The 18,004-nt window shown below is 34.5% G+C and overlaps 2 protein-coding genes across 4 annotated transcripts; one reads left to right on the top strand and one right to left on the bottom strand.

The window, feature by feature from the left end:
- LOC128676743 (ATP-binding cassette sub-family G member 4-like) lies at positions 1–14,191 on the top strand. 3 transcript variants are annotated; one of them, XM_053757046.1, is made up of 11 exons: positions 1–337; positions 5,786–5,936; positions 6,560–6,719; positions 7,775–7,920; positions 8,344–8,582; positions 9,471–9,593; positions 10,188–10,327; positions 10,473–10,629; positions 10,821–10,921; positions 11,530–11,685; positions 11,984–14,191. In XM_053757046.1, exons 1-11 carry the CDS (start codon positions 244–246, stop codon positions 12,326–12,328), a joined length of 1,812 nt encoding a protein of 603 aa, XP_053613021.1. In that variant the 5' UTR covers positions 1–243; the 3' UTR covers positions 12,329–14,191. The 3 variants fall into 3 exon arrangements, with proteins under 3 accessions (XP_053613021.1, XP_053613020.1, XP_053613022.1); XM_053757045.2 differs by lacking the exon at positions 1–337 and adding an exon at positions 3,697–3,886; XM_053757047.2 differs by lacking the exon at positions 1–337 and adding an exon at positions 3,698–3,865.
- Positions 13,083–17,596, bottom strand: LOC128676741 (transmembrane protein 62-like). Its single transcript, XM_053757042.1, has 5 exons — positions 17,226–17,596; positions 16,874–17,123; positions 15,825–16,720; positions 15,101–15,672; positions 13,083–14,855 (listed from the first exon to the last, which is right to left on the bottom strand). The coding sequence occupies exons 1-5, from the start codon at positions 17,430–17,432 to the stop codon at positions 14,825–14,827; spliced, it is 1,956 nt and encodes a 651-aa protein (XP_053613017.1). The 5' UTR covers positions 17,433–17,596; the 3' UTR covers positions 13,083–14,824.
- Positions 17,597–18,004: the final 408 nt, after the last annotated feature.

Genomic DNA, 18,004 nt, shown 5'->3' with positions numbered 1-18,004 from the left:
TGTACAACTGCGCCTTAAACAGTCGTGCATTTTGTGCAATTACCAATTCCGCGCGTAATACATTCCTTCCGTTCTCAATCCTGGACATGTCGAAATAAAAGGGTACTTGAAGTCTCTCCTATCCTCGCTTATTCCCGGTTGTATTCGCGGCTGTGAAGCCCCAAAAGGTAAAGCCCGGGGCCCTCTTTAAAATAAACTTTTTGGGAATGCTGTTGGAGTAAAACAGTAAGTGTTGCTAATAAAATGGATGTCGAGTCCGCAAAGGACAACCAGAGTTTCGAGGATGGCAAGATGTTAGTGTTCGTCCATATCATTTATAAAATCCGACATTCTACAAGTAAGTATTAATAAGTTTTGTTAATTGTAATAATTTGTTTTAATTATGTGAATAGAAGATTTTAATCGTGTTAAGAATTTAATTAAGCAAAGAAGTTCTTTAATATGTTAAGAGAATTAAACTTTGGTCGATTTGGTAGTGGTCCTGTGGAACCAAAAGGTCCCGGGTTCACTCGTACACATAAATTTGTATACTAGTTTGACTAGTCTATGTGTACCTAAAAAATATCTTGAAACAACTCAATTGATAATTTAACAGATAAGATGTTAAATGGAGATGGAAAATACAAACTACTCCAATGACATTGCCCAGGAAATCCTCGTGCTAGTTACATTCTACATAATGGCACGAGGAGCCATAGAATACGACTATGTAGTAGTGACTCGAAAAGAAAAAGTTCCCTAAATACTTACTTTTTGTTGACACCTCTCTATCTCTCTCTTTGGATCCACTTAGTCTCCCTTACCTATCCTTTGCCTCTTCTAGCTAATTGTATCTTCGGAGAGCTTTTTTATTTTTAAAATATACCCTTCGATCCCTGGAGATAATAAAAATAATTAAAAAACAATAGGATCGCAGTCAGATCTAGCGCGCGGGAATTTTAGGTTAAATTTTAAGTTAATCTCCGAAACTACCGAACCAATTTCAAAAATTCTTTCGCCATTAGAAAGGTACATTATCCAAGATTGCTATATGCTATATTTTGGCTCGAAATTCACACGGGAGCCGGGCAACATCTAGTATATTAAATAAGTATTCTGCGTATACATCAATTATTTTTTTAAAAATGAGCACACAATCATAAATTCACGTAAGATCTTCTAAATGGATCAACATGAAAGAATTTGGTACACCTTCCAATTATTTATTTATTAGTAACTCATGTGGTATTTCATTTCTTATTCATATTTATGAAAAACTATAGTTTATTTTAGCAATACTTTGTTTCTTGGGCCATAGATATGTATAGAAAACAGTGAAAACACATTCATAATAGTAAACAAAATGGAAATGAGTTCATTTAAATAACCACCGACTAAGATAAAATGACACCTCTTCTGAGCTTCTGAGCAGCAAATCAATATTCAATGGTACTAGCGACACTCAATTGCGGTATTTTACTGTTCAGTGGTACTAATGATATACTTACATTTATATATATATATATATTTTTATTGTTTCATAAAAAATTACGACAGAAGTGAAATAAGAGAAATTTACTACGTTTTATACAAATATAAATTTCTTCGTGATGACTTTTTTTTTTGTTTTCTGATAAAAATGGTAAGTATTTTTTATGATTTGTTTGAATTTATTAAACTATTGCGCTTGAACCCAAGTCATTATGTAAAAACAATAAATGGATTCTGTAATTGAGAATCGCTAGTCTAACACTCGGGGCCGTTTCTTATCTCAAAGTCAGAGGTTACGGCACCATTTCTGTGTCAAGACACATCTAGCAGAAAATACACCAATTATCAGCAAATAATTTTTTTAGATATTTGAAACAATAGGTATATATTTGGGCTTGCCCGAATCATAAATTTATGCAAAATCGCGTTCCAAAAAAGAATTATATAGTAAGGGTAATAATAGTAATGATGCAACCAATGAACTGCAAAATTATGATGTACTATTGTCGATGTCAGCCGGAAATAGTTAATGATTACAAATCTATGTCACGGAAATAATTACACCAAACAATTTATACTCATAATGACACTTTTTATTATAAGTAAATAATACTGCAAATCTTTTTTAATTTCCTTTACCATCGCGTCATAGATAAATATATATAAAAAAACTATAATATATACTAAATAAATAATAAAAACTTTTTATTTCGAATTTCTTTTTATTTAGATAATTATCTCACACCTTTTCTTTACCACCACGTTAAAGATAAAAACATCACCTTATTAAGAAAAGTTTTTTCACTTCAATTTATTTTTAATTTTATTAAAAGCCTTAGCCGAGGATTTCTTACACAATATTATGCAGACAACGCTTGAATCAGGTTTTCCAAGGCCCACATTAAGTAATGTTATAGCACAGAGGATAAATTTAACTTGAAAACAGAAACTTTGAAAACAAAATGATATGTTAGTAACAATTATTATGTCTAGTTGGCTTTACTTTTCAATTGTATTTAATTTATTTGATTTCTTTATTTATTTGGTACTTACTACGCTCCGAGGCTTCGCTCCCGAAATAAATAAATAAATAAAATAAATAAATATCTTAGGACAAATCACACAGATTGAGCTAGCCCCAAAGTAAGTTCGAGACTTGTGTTATGGGATACTAACTCAACGATACTATATTTTATAACAAATACATATATAGATAAACATCCAAGACCCGGGCCAATCAGGAAAAGATCATTTTCCATAATGACCCGACCGGGGATCGAACCCGGGACCTCTCGGTTCAGTGGCAAGAACCTTACCACTGCGCCACCGAGGTCGTCAAATTAATTTTATATGTAAACTTCAAGAAGAAATTGTCTAAATAACAGTAAAAATTGCATCAATTCCGTTGCATATTTAAAAAAACAACTTAGAAACAGACAAACATTGGCGGAGGATGACTTTGTTTTTTTATTATATGTAGTGATAATATAATATTTTTAGTTATATAATTTATAATACGTGGCCAGACGTACTTACTAACTGACACAACAACCAAATCTCTGACCTACAAGGCTACAATATTATCATGCATTTGCTGGATTACGCACAACAACATGCAACAGAGCGACGCATGCGCAGCAAAAAGCTACAGCCATAATGCTTCCGTACCATAGACAGAACATTAGACGTGTTTTGAATTTGAATTTGACGCCAAAGAGCTAGAATGGAACGCTTAACGCCATTGCGTTATAGATTGTAACGTTAACGTGATTTACTTAGCAATCAACTTCGACGTTAACTTTAACCTGCGCAGAAAAAGTCCGGCATTTTGTCTAAACGATCCATCGTGACGTCACGTTAGAATATGATTTAATAAAGAGAGTTGTAACGCCACGCATTATGTCCTCTTCAGTCATATCAGCGTATAGCGTTACAGGGTTAAATAAATAATAAATATTAGGACAAATCACACAGATTGAGCTAGCCCCAAAGGGTTTGGGCGAGTCCAAATATGTGTGATTTTATATTTGTCATATCTTTGAAAACACGTTGTTATTACAGTATTTTTCACTGATGTTTCTAATAATATAAGGGGCAGATAGTCATCAAAACAAAAAATCCTCTACCCTATTATTTAGTTTTTTTTTGTAATGCCACTTCCAGTAAGATGTGAGTTTGTGTATTTACTGATATAAAATGAACACATTACTGACCGCACAGAGGCCGGTCCAGTCATACCAACGGTCTGCAATATCACAGTCGCCTACACAGTTATTAACTATATTTTAACGTGTTTTATTATCATCTTTTCTTATGGATATCGAAATGAATAATACTGTCATTGATAGTACATTGAAAGTGTTCAGTGAGCCGATGATATTTTTGGATGTCGCGTGTAAAGTATCTAAATGTTATGGTAATTTTGTTCTTTATTTACTAAAAGCGGCCCCCCACTCGGTTTAACTCGGGTGAAAACATAAAAAATTGTACTCGTAAACTTTCCTCAAAAATCACACTATCTATTGGTGAAAACGACATGAAAATTCCGCAATCGATTTCGAGTTTGACAAAGGGTTTGTTTTATAATATGTATAAGGATATTTATACATATTTCTTCCATGCTGGTCTGGGTGCCAAATATAAACATAATCTGTCCGCTGCTTCTTCCGGCGAGCAGATTGTAAAAGTCAATCAAGGGAAAGAGCTATAAACAGGAGATTCTACTCATAGGCGATGGGCTAGCAATCTGTCACTATTTAATCTCAATTTCAATAAGCTCACTGTGTTACAGCTAAACATTCTTCAGTGTCGCAAAAGCTCTCGTCTCTGTCTACCCCGGAAGGGATAAAAACGTGACATTGTATCTGTAACACATATTTAATTTAGTAAATATAATAATATAAAAGTAGTATTTTTATAGCTTCTCAAAGAGGGTCTAAAAATATTTCCACTGGATTGAGATTATATCCTAGGCATTTTTACTCCATGGCTGTGTCCCCCACTGCTGGGACACTGACCTTCCTTATGGATTGATGGTATGGGCCATGGCCCATCCAATATCATAATAATCATAATCATGACCATTGCGGATCGCCGGGTTTTGACGACTGCAAATACAACCGGGACCAACGGCTTAACGTGCCTACCGAAGCACGGAGGAACTCAGCGTAATAAATTGTTGGTCACCCATCAAATAACCGACCATTTTTACTATCGCAGGCCTAACGTGCTGACCACTATTCCATTGAACTCCTGTGCTGTTTTAACTGTACTCGACTAAAAAGATTTTATATAAATACTTACCTACTTAAATTGCTTACAAAGTATTAATGGATTAAAAGTCATTAGTCTATATTAATTTGTTGATTACATTTCCGATATCTATAATATACATTAGTTGTGAAATTCGTTTATTTATCGAATTGTAAATGAGTAGATACGCAATCATTCTTATTACATTGTATTTCTGCAGAATATTTAGAAGATATTCTGCAGAAATTACACATTTTAAAAGATATAATATAAAATATTGGTTTTGGTTTGAAACAGATTTCTTTTTCAAGTATGTATATATATTTATTTTTTAATATTTTCCCAAATCGTCCCAGTTGATTATTTTTAAGGTCGATATTGTTTTTTTTTATATTTAGTTTTATTGTCTTAGGTCTATCCATCGAAATAACAAATCCTTACGTTAGTATAAATCAAACACGGATCTATCAAGAGTAGACTGATGTTACTCTACAAAATAATGAATATTGTGATAACTTTTTGTGGTTGTTGATAACAGACAGACTTTTGTCAGTCGATAAGTTCCTTTACAGTGTGTGAACTAATTATAATGATTCCGAACTTACTGCCGATGCCGTATATGTTAATTCGTTTGGTTCCGTACAAAAAATCAAAACGGAACCCTTCTAGGATCACTCGTGCGTCTGTCTGTCCATCTATCTGTCACAGTCAATTTGCTCCGAATCTTCTTGACCAAATCAGATTAAATTTGCTAAGATGGTGTGATCCTATGACCCAAACACATACGTGCAGAGTAAATAAATAATAAGGGTGATTGTCTGCCAAGACCAAGTGTAAGCGGCATTTAAAATTAGCTGCTGTCTGCGCTTCGCCCGCAATGGCCTATATTTGAATTCATCAACTATGTCTGTTCTGATTTTCATCAAAATCGACTTAGCCGACTAGCGGTTTAGCCGTGAAAGCGTGACGAACATACTTTCACATTTATAATATGGATATGGATCACCTAAAGGTCCATGCTGGGTAACTAACACGCAATAAGTGCACGTGTGTCATATTCCAGGATGGTCCATAAAGAAAAAAGATCCCAGAAGAAAAAAACATGTGATATTGAACGAAGCATGTGGTGCGATACGGCCAGGGCGTTTGACATTTATATTAGGACCATCTGGAGCTGGAAAGACTACGCTTATGAACATCCTGGCTGAGAGGAAGTAAGTGACACTTCAGTATTTAAAGGAGATTATCTTTGACAGCACCACTATTAGTTTCACCCATTATTATACGAGTAATTGTAACTTCTGCCAATTACTACAAAATCTCTATCCCGATATTTTTTTTCATTAACATGTCCCACTGCTGGGCAAAGGCATCCCCCTAATCTGTCGAAGCCGCTCTATTTCTATTCATACACCCTTAATTTTATTTATTGTTTATTATATTTTTCTATATAGCATATTTTTTGCAGCTGTAATCGACCCGCAATGAATTTTGTAAAAAAATATTTATCCCTATTCTTACTATGATCTATCATAGTAACAATAGGAATATATTTTTTCCCGTGAAAAACATATATGATTAATATACCTAAATATCTATAAAATTTATTTTGACGTGACAACGTCTTAAATTAGGTTGCGGCTGGGAGTCACTTATGAAAAAGTGTAACGCCCGGTAACGTTACGATGAGTCACCGAACGAGAGAGAGGCCCGCCGAATGCCTTGCGTCTCTCTCCCACTCAACTATGATCGGTCTGCCGCGCGCGTAAAAAGACGTTGTCACGTAAAATCTTCGCCTGTAAAACCGACTTTACAGGCAACCATTTTTATTTTTCAGGAAAAAAGGTGTGATGGGCAGTCTGTACAGCGCTGGTCAGTGCTCGGTGTTGGTGGGACAGCACGCCACTCTGCTGGACACCCTGACAGCTATGGAGACCCTCAGGTTCGCGGCCTGCCTCAAGCTGCCTCACTCTACCAATCGCGAGAGGATCCACACTGTGAGTATCATCAACGGATTCAAATTCAAATTCATTTATTTTGTGAACACAGATTAAATAGGTTGACATAATATTGTAATCGACATATCAACATACGTACATACAATTATGTACGTATGTTGATATGTCGATTGTAGCAATCGTACAGCACTGGTCAAAAATCGGTTCTATTCTCGTTCACTCGTTTCAGTGATGTTCGATCGTATGAGTGTGTCGTGTAGTTCCGCCCTAGAATAGGACCACTACATATCTGTGGATGTGGATGGACGTGGATGTGGTACGAGGAAACTAGGCAGCTGATAGGCATCAATAGCATTCCCAAGGAGGGTTGATACGATACAAACACCGCATCGCTTCAATATGATGTTTTTAACATGTGATATGACGTATTTAACATATGATGAAACTTGTTTTTCATGTAAAATTGATAAATATGTAATTAAAAAGTCTCAATTCACTGTAGACACAGATAAACCACTTAATGTAAAGTGATAAATTTTACTTACTTATCAATATTTTTACTTAGTATTATAATAAATATTGAATGCTTTTAACGAAAGCGTATATAACGGAATCTTTAACGCAAGCAATCATAGCGCAGTGATCAATAAAATTGTCATTATGTTTAAAAAAGCGACAAAGACGAAAGGATAGACTTTATACGGAAAGGACATTGACCACCACATAACATATTTAAAACGATAAAACAAAACATAAGAACAGAGCGAGTAGTTTGTAATCGTTCGAACTTAGTTTAAAGCTATTATCATCTGTGTGAGTTGTCCCTATATATTTATTTATCTACGCCGCGGTCTTAGACCTCGTGAATACAATACATTTTAGAGTTTTTACAAAATTGTGAATATCTCAAAAACGACTTAACCGATTTTGTTAAAAATGCAATTGACAGATCCTACATAAGTACCTTTTAAATTTCATTAAAATCGGACCAACGGTATGAAAGTTATCGCGTTACAAACGTACATACCTACATACATACAAAAAATGTATTTTGTCACAATTTGATTTCAGAACCGTTGCACTATTGGTTACAGATATCGCAGGTAGCAAGACAGCTGGGTATTCAGGACGCCCTGAACACCAGGGCAGGCAACTTGTCTGGAGGTGAGAGGAAGCGGCTGACGGTTGCCTGCGAGCTGCTAGCTGACCCCACCTGCTTGTTACTCGACGAACCAACCAGGTCTGTTGGTATTTATGTATTTTTTCATCGATTTAATCATATTGATTCAAAACTGTTTCCTTCATCGTGTCTCTGGTTTCATTCGGAGCTGTGATGACATGAAGTCCGAGTTTAGCGCAAAAAATAAAATCATTTTTTGAATAAATAAATAATAAATCAGTATATTAGGACAAATCACACAGATTATTTTCCATTATGACCCGAGACCTCTCGGTTCAGGGGCAAGCAGTTTACCACTGCGCCACCGAGGTCGTCAAAGGATAGCTTCATCCACAATTATGGGCGTATTCACTGTGATTTTTAATTTTAATGGAAGACCTCTATATAATAATCATGGTATATAATAATCTTAAGCTATATTTGATAAGACTTTTGTCCGAAAAGTTCATTCAACTTCCAACCAATATGTTTGTCTCTTTCCAGTGGTCTCGACTCCTCATCATCAATGTCGGTAGCGAGAGCTCTTCTGTCAGTGGCGAAGAGTGGTCGAACAGTGGCGTGCGTCATCCACCAGCCGTCTTCGCAGCTGTTCAACACGGCTGATGACGTCATACTGCTGGCCAGCGGCAGAACCTTGTACTGCGGTCCTTTGACGGATATCCCTGAGACCCTCGGGAGAGCAGGCTTTGTTTGCCCGCAGTATTATAATATGGCTGATTATAGTAAGTACTACACTGGTCTGACATCTAGGGATGCCGACTCCCGTGAGAAATAGAGACGAAAAAATGAAGCGAACCCTCGGATCCGACGATCAACGACTGGGGAAGAAACCAGGAAAACGCTCAGATGAGGGAGAGAGTATCAACTACTAGTACCACTCCACTAGCTACAGGAAAACAAGCCAAGGAAACCTGCACACTGGTTGACAGTTTATTTCACTAGTGTGTACGAGACTACTTACTAGATATCGGTTGGTAATTGTAAAAGTCATGTCAGATGCCTTGGGGAAATCTGAATAAAATCTCACACCAGTGTTAACACACTCGATAAGAAAGAAAGAAGTAATAAACTGCCTGTATCACTCTGAAAATGGGCGAATGCCCAAACGAAAGTTTATCAGCCTGATGAGCATAAGATTTATCTAACTGTATCCTTCGTATATAAAAAAAAAATAAATAAATAAATAAGAAAGTATGTCTATCTGTTCAGTCAACACTTTTATTATGGCTAAAATAATAGAATAATAGAATTTGAAGTGGTTAAAGCAAGTGATCAAATATAAACTATATTTTCCAAAAATCCACCGTATTATGTCAGACGACAAACACTTTCATACATATGTTTCACCTCTTGTAGCAGTCGAAGCTCTTACGTAGCGTTGATGTCTTTTACATGTCCACTAAAAAACCTTACTTTAGTCAGAAAATCTCACAGAACAAAATAGTTTTCGTAGAACGAAAAGCTAATAGTCAAAATTTATACACAGGAGAAAATTATATTAACAAAAATATATACAATTTTTGTTAATATAATTGTTTAACTTGAACAACAAAATAATCTGTATTTTTCTAATTAAATATTTCATTTGCCATGTTTTATATATTTTTCAGTGTTGGAAATAGCGAGCGGCGAGCACGTTGGAAATTTGACTCTGTTGGAGAATGAGGCAAAAAGTTATTCGTACGAAATGAGAAGAATTGCCAAGAGTGATATACATGAAATTAATGGGAAAGGTAAGAATATTCATAAATAAAGTTTTTCAATGAAAATGTTATTCTTACATCTTACTTTCTAATAAATTTATTGACAAATCAGATTCATATTTACTAGTACAATATAAATATTGCTTAGTTGGGAGTTTTTGTTTACTCACAAGCATACAGTGTAGGCCACAATACATGAATTTTCTCTCTCTCTCTCATCTGAACGTGTTCCTGGTTCCTTCCTCAGCCATTGAGCGTCGGAGCCCAGGGTGCTTTCCTACTTTTTCGCCTCCATTTCTCACGATCCCGTTTATTGTGCACATAAATTATTTTTGTCAATATCTCGGGTTCTAAGCAACATATCGCGATTAAACCTATACCAGATTTTAAGTTAGACTATGTACTATATACTGAATATAACTGAAAACCGCATCAAATTCTATCCAGTAGATTTTACGTGATGCGCGATCGGACACACAGACAATAACTCTTAAAAAAATGTTTTGGCTTCTACAAGTATTATAGAACCCATATAGAACCCCCATAATTATTTTTTCTGTAATATTTCCTATTCTACAGACATAGCCCACTTACAGTTTTATTATATGTATAGATTTGTTTCAGTATTACCAGCGGAAGCTGAAGGTCTCCTAAGCACAAAGACCAGCAGGTCCCAGGACTACACTGCCAGCTCGGGACAACAACTCAAGGCACTGTTCTGGAGGTGTTGGATCAGCTCACTGCGAGATTTACACTTAACCCAAGTACATACGTTACGGCCAGTCGCGCATAAATTTAATATTCTATTAGAATAGATATTAGATTAATAGAGTCAATAAAGATCTTTATAAAAATCGAAGTCTAAAGTTTTCTCTGTCTATGACATATCCTTAATCCCTCGGCCCTCAGATCCGGTTGGCGGCGCACCTGGTGGTGGCGATGCTGATGGGCGCGCTGTACCGGGGCGCGGGCGCTGACGCCGGCCGCATCATGTCCAACACCGGCTGTCTCTTCTTCTTCCTCCTGTTCCTTTTCTTCTCCAACGCTATGCCACCTATTCACACATGTGAGTTTGAATCTGCTACTTTCCAATTTCGATACGATTCAATTCAAGTCAGATGTTGCAATGATATTTTATATTTAAGTAAAAACAAAACCTCCAAAAAAAACTTTAATTAAAAAAACAGGTAAGTAGGTACTAAATAGTTTTTTGTCTTTATTTAATAACGCTTACTTGAATCCTATTCTCTTTTTTAGTTCCTGTCGAAGCTGCCGTAGTCCTTCAACAGCACTTGAATAAATGGTATTCTTTGACTACGTACTGCATATCCAAGGTGCTTGTGGACCTTCCTATCCAAGTAAGTATGCTTTTTTCTTCTTCGTCCACCCATTCTTTCACTTTATTAGGAGTCGGGCCTACTCGTACAGTTGCGTACGAGGTACTCCGGGTTTTCTGGGGCAATCCCCAGATAGACAGACTGTCTGTCTTTCTGGATCTTATTTTCCATGTAGCTCAGCCACGTGGCTGGTGGTCGGCCTACACGTAAACCCTTTGGTTTTACAGAGGGAGGTCAAGGATTTGCTTTATTGAGCGATTTTCAACCCAGTTTTCTTGTCTCTTCCAGTTTTATTTAGCTGTCACCACCAAGCAAACATCCGTGCGTCTTTCATTGAAGCTGTGCACAAGACGACACATCGGGTTGCGTGAAACCAATTTCTATGTACAACCCAACGCCCTACGCATTGAGTTGCAACATATTTTGTCCCTTTTATAAAAGCTGTTACACTGGGTCCTTATCTATAACTGGTCCGTGGCTATCACTGACATTTTCGTGTCGCTAATAACGACTCATTTATCAACCAAGTAGTTACATGGACTCATACATGACGTGACTCAATGCACCGTCTATACCTACTTATATCGTATCTTATCGACTCGACTTATCTTTACCTATGTTTATAACAGTTGCTATGCGCGACGGTCTTTCTACTGCCGGCATGGTACATGACATCGCAGCCGCTGGACGCCCACAGAATGGGCCTGGCTTGGCTCATCAGCGTGTTGCTGACCATCCTCGCACAAACCTTCGGCCTGCTGGTGGGCACTGCTTGTGAAGTTAAGGTATAAAACGTATTGCACGTACTAACGTACATACAGATACTGCTAGAATTAGCAGACGTTTTTTACATGTGATTATAGGTAGGTAGTAACAAAATTTAGCTCACAAAAGATTCGAAAACACATATGTAATTACACTAATATTTCATTTAAATAGGTGAACCTGTCGACTTACGTCACGTTAAATACTCAAAAATTATATTTTTAAATAATTTTAACTTCCATTAGCCTGTACCTGTAGACATAGGTACCTACTTATTTTTAGTTCAAATTATTTTAAGTACAATTTTTTAATTTTCAGCTGGGATTATTCGTGATTCCCGCGGCTAACATCCCTATGTTGATGTTCTCCGAATTCTTCATCCCGTACGACGAAATGCCAGTGTACTTACGACCTTTCTCCACGATCTCTTACTTCCGATATTCTTTCTCTGCATTGCTCCAAACAGTGTACGGTTTCGACCGCGAAAAACTACCGTGTCTTAAAGACTTTTGCATGTTTAAGGTACCAGCTAAATATCTCCAACATTTAAACATTACTAGAAACATCAATATGGATATAGCCGCTTTGGTTATTTGGATTGTGTTGTTGCAAATATGCCTTATCTGTGTTTTAGTGTTTAGAGCTCGTGGAGCTTGCAGGTAGTCTATGGTCACAGAAAATCTATGGTGTAGCTATAAAAATAATATTAAACTTTCTAGTCCTATTGTCTCTAGGTATTTCGTAATTTCACTTTATGGAGATGGCGTAAATAATTTAATTATTAAAAATATAAAATAATAATAAAGATATCTGAGTCATTGTAGATGGATGGTTTATCAATAAGAACCAGTCAAATTTTCAAAATTATCTATGCCCGGAACGTGGAATTTAAAAAACTTCCAAATAAAAATTTATCTAAAAAACAAAATAAATCGCCCTCCGTATGTACAACACCTACAACACCTAAAGCTGGTCGCTTAATTAGTATAGATTTTTAAAAAATACATTTGTTGATATTCTTCGAATAACATCTATTTATGTTTGATCATCCAAACATCCTGAGGAAATTAGGCTGGTGTTCAAACAGCCGTCTACAAAAGTAGGTAGTACACATAAGTAGATACCTTCAATTTTATTTTTGTAAGTATTTCTCATTCCCGTTTTGGACTAAGGTAACTAACTATAAGGACTAAGACTAAGGTTATATTTTTTATGATGTACGTACGCATATATAGATAGATGTATGCATATGCATATATAGATAGATGTATGCATATATAGATAGGTATATGATTTTAATAAATTTATCATTCGTTTTCTTTATTAACGGGATAAATATTACTTACGTAATGTGATATTATTATTTATTATAATATGGTATTAAATTATAGATTGTTAAAATTAAATGAAACAAAAATCGTTTAAAAATAAGCCAGTTTAATACATTTAAGACTTCTAATAAACAGATAAATATATATACCTACAGTCGACAAAGCTAAACGTCTTCTAAGTGTCTTCCATTCGATCAAATATGTCGAAAGATTATGTATATCTTTAAATGTAAGTAAATATTTTTTGTAAAATTACATGAAAATAGGTATTACAAAAATAATTTATTCCTTTTTTATTGTATCATTTTTTATTTCTATATAATTTTGTATGTAAACCAATGGTCAGTTTTGTTGACTGTATTGTAAAATGTACAATTGTACAAGCTTGATTTAAGCCTGCCATATTATAAAGTAAAATAAAATACAATTTTACTGTGTATTAAAAAATATACAGACTAGAAAGTAATGACTGTTATAAAAATAATATTCTCGATGTATTTTCATTACAAAACAATAACCTACATGTCGTTTATAATTTAAAAAAAAAAAACAGAACAAAGAAATACATTTCGTCAATACTTTTACAGTTTGTACGTACTATCTTTTTTAAACAATTATATTGTTTCAAAAATAAATAATTACACATGAATATGGTTAATTTTGCCGTTACAACATTTAATATGCATATTCACGCATACATTTAAAAATATATCTTTGATGACTAGGCTACATGTCAGTACAGTCAACAGCAGATCAACTTATCCAAATACATTGCAAACTCGCCGTTATAACCGCGACATAGAAGCTCATGCAGGCTAACTTGATGTGCTGTTGACTGTAGCTATTGTTAATGTTATCAGGCATTATGAAGAGATATTAAGTACTCTATATCTTCGTTGTTTTGTACATCGTACAAGTACTGTTGGCAAATGTTTAAAAAGAAACAATGCAAAGTGCAAATGTCATTTACACAGTGATAATATTGTATGAATTAAAAATACTAAACTAATATTTAAACTAACGTCTATGGTAATTAATTAAAAATGAATGTTATATTTAATTATAATTTTGTAGTAAAACCAATATAATAATATATAGGTACCTGCTCTCTATTTCACAGCCTGTCTTATATACGTAAATATGGCGTTAAGTGGTAATTTGACAGGGTTGTATTGGTATGATATTATATTGATATTTTTGTATACCTGAGTGTTTTATTGATATATGTATTACTATTGAAAAGCACCATACAGTACACATTTTAAAAGAAAATGTTGATTGCTTGATATAAAAATTGCAATTTTCAATATGATAACTGTAATTTATGACTATATAGGAATATGCTACGACGAAACTTTCAACATTTTTTTCACACTGTCAAGAAAAATTAGACTTTAAGATAATAGTTTTTTTAAAAGCCTCTTTTATATAGTCGCATTCATAGCTGCAACAATAAATTTTGATAATGGCAAAAGTTATGTAATATATTTTTAGTTGTATTATCGTCGTAAAAATCTAGAACATTCATAAAATGCAATAAACAAGCCTAAAATGATGATATAGCTACTCGTTCCGCCGCGCAAGTAATATGTATTTGCCCTTTATACATTACAATCACAAAGTGGAATGTAGTCTTCCTTAATCTTTGGTGCAAAAAATACTTGTTTAAACAGCCCTAAGCAAGCGTATTGACGTGTATCATAATTATAAATAATAATAAGGTATATGTCTTTTGTCTTTTGCCGAGTCGTTGTGATTTTCTTTTGAGTACCTATTACATAAATACTAGGTCTCACCACACGTATATTCAACCCTTTTTCATGCTGTATTATGATGAATCGTTTAGATTTCTAAGTTTCCTGTAAAATAACATACAAATAAGTTCAAAAGCCAGGATAATCAAAAATGTTTTCTCATTTAAGGAATAGCCATAAAACATTATTCGTACCCGCATGTTGTACACAGCCAAATAAATATGAATTATTGAAATGTAATGTAAATATGTAAGTGACATTTTAGTCTCTTATACTATTTTATTTGTCATCATTAGCCAGGCTATGTTTACATACAGGTTAAGAAGGTATAACTAAAATAGAAAACTTACCTACAATGCTCCAGGGGCAAATTCCATGTGTTATACCACAGCATAATATTTAAGGGCACACTCCATGTTCTCAGTGGCCCGAATATAAACGCCATTGTGCCATATTCCAGCCAGAAGAAATAAGCTAATAACAGCTGTATCGAAAGTAAAAATATAAATGGTAAATTACTAAATAGTCTTCTAACCCCTTTTATATTTTGGCAGAACAGTTTGGTCTTCAAGCTATGTGCCAGTACAAATAATAAAGGAATTTGAACAAACATTATTTGGACGCTACCATACATATAAGTAAAAGCTTCAGGTATAAATGTGCCCCTTATGACTATACCCCATGCAAACACAATCCCAATGTGATCATCTATCAATTCTCCTATTGCCCATGGCCCAAATGGCAGGTAAATGGTATACAGGATCAAGGGATAGTATATTTTGTCTATTTTGCTCAATAACCATAGTCTTCTTAGAACATGGCTTCCACATGTTCTGTTATACTTAGGTGCACGCTTCTGGAACCTCAAATATACCAACGGTAATATAGCGGCCAGAAGTAATGTCGCAAATACACCCTGAAACTGTAATTAACACAATGTGAAAAAACAGTTCTGTAAAATGTATGCTCAACATGATATTCAAACAAATGAGCTTTATAACATTTTTATGTTTTATTTTGTGACACAGTGATTTTGGAAATAAAGTAAAATCTTATGAAGTAGTAAAAACTCACAATAGTACAAGCATCAAGCATGAGAAGAATTCTTGGTGGTATTTCAAATCTTACAGATGAGCCGTCTAAAGAAAAGATGTGGTCGATTGTTGTCTCTTTCTCTAATTCATCAGTAACAGTCACAAACAAGTGGTGCAACCCACTGGCAAACTTATATGGTGACCATTGACAAACATAAAGAGGCCCTTCTCTTTGGATACACTTCTCCCAGTTTACTTTATCAAAAGAAACCTTTACATCTATAATTTCTACATTACTGAATGCTAATATTCTTATGTGTGTGGAATCATGAATTAATTGTAAGGGTTCTCTGCCTGGCATTATGTATTGTGCATGTTTTGGGTTTGTCACTAAAACCAAAGGCCATGTATTGTGTTTCTGATCCACAAATGAAAATATCCCATGATCAATGGCAGCGAGTCGCATCATCCTACTGTCTTTCCAGTCTGCCAGTTCAAGCTCCAGATAACCTTTCTTTTGCTTCGTGTACATTCTAGGTACAATACCCCCCATAGTATGTAAATGTCCACAGAGATATACCAAAGACTTTGCATTACTACCGATTTCATCTCTCAAACTCATTTTCTGACTATCTTTTTGCAAAGGTAAGATACATGAAGAGGGGTAGTGACCAAACCAAACTATGTGATCAGCACTACGTTCAGCTTCAGATTTTAATTTCTTTAAATTATCTTGTTCCTGTCCATCTAATATGCCTATGAAATTAAATGGTCTCCTGAGGCCTGGCTCTGGGCATGCGTCAATACCTAGAAATGCTATCCTCAACCCATTCTTCTCCTGAATGTTAAGATATGACCGTTGATGATTAGATCCTTGCACTGAATAATTTTGAAAATAGTTCTGTTCTGAATTGATTGTTTTAATGTTGAAGTTATCTGAAATTATATAATTGACTCATTTGTAATACTTTTTGCAAGATATCATTCTTGAAAGATATCAGATATAGATAACATAGTTTCTTCATCGTTTACTTACTGATTATCTGGCTAAAAGTAAATTAACAATAAGTAGATAAACATAAAACATACCATGGTTACCCCTGATATCTAACCATAAGGTGTGGCCTGTAACACCTGATTCTTTAATAATATTCTGATAGTACACCCATTCTGTCTTCACTTGTGAGCTCCCCAAATTGTCCCGGGCCTTGGCGTCAGTCAGATCACCAGATGCTAACACTAGCATTGGTTTAACTATTTTTACAGTAACATCACAAAACTGCTGGAATTGGGATATTCTTCCTGGATCTCGAAATATGCTTAAATGTATATCAGTTATCTAAAACAATAATTATTAATTCGACTTAACTGCAATTCAATTTCAACACATTAAACAAAGTTTACATCATAATATAAAAGTGCCATAGGATAAAAAACTTACTTGTAAAAACCATACAATATTCTTCGTATCATCAGTCATCTGACCATACTTGCTGCCTAAATATTTTGCGTGATTTTCCTCTTCTGACTTGTAGTCCAAGTAGAAATTGTGGTCTGTCGCGATTGCATTTAGGAAAGTAGCCACGATTATTGACAGTAACAGTAATACGCATATCAATGTGAAAGTACCTCTTGAGAGGCTCATCATTGAAAATTACGATAAAGTACTTTTCAGTCCTAACTTGTTACAGAAATTTACATAATTAAAATAAATAATAAAGCACCACAAAAATTATAGAAATGCGACTAGATCATTTCCAATCGTTCGTTCGCTAGCTAGACCTTGCTTAAAATCAACAAATCACATCATTGACACTATTGACAGTGACACTAATCTTGTCAATGATAGCTTTTTTAAAAGAGAGGAATATGAAAATGTACATCCAAAATATCCAAAGAGATAAAAAATAGAAAAAAACATTTATTTTAAATATTATTTATGTAGTTTTCTAGCAAAACGAGACAAAACGAAATACATGAATATAACTAGATCATGGATTTAGTAAGAACTTCAGTACCTACTAATTCCATGAACTAGATATTTGAATAACCAAATGTCAGTGATGGGAAAAATATTAATGTACAATTACAATTAAATTACAATAACATACACACAATTACTTGTAAATTGTGTTAACGCATATTCTTAATTACTTTTAAACAAACGTAACCTAATTAGTCTTACAATTTAATTCGATTAAAGTAATCTAATTAGATAGT

Source organism: Plodia interpunctella, chromosome 16 (genome assembly GCF_027563975.2).
Source record: "Plodia interpunctella isolate USDA-ARS_2022_Savannah chromosome 16, ilPloInte3.2, whole genome shotgun sequence".
Taxonomy (NCBI): domain Eukaryota; kingdom Metazoa; phylum Arthropoda; class Insecta; order Lepidoptera; family Pyralidae; genus Plodia; species Plodia interpunctella.
This window is presented reverse-complemented; position numbering and strand designations above follow the sequence as displayed.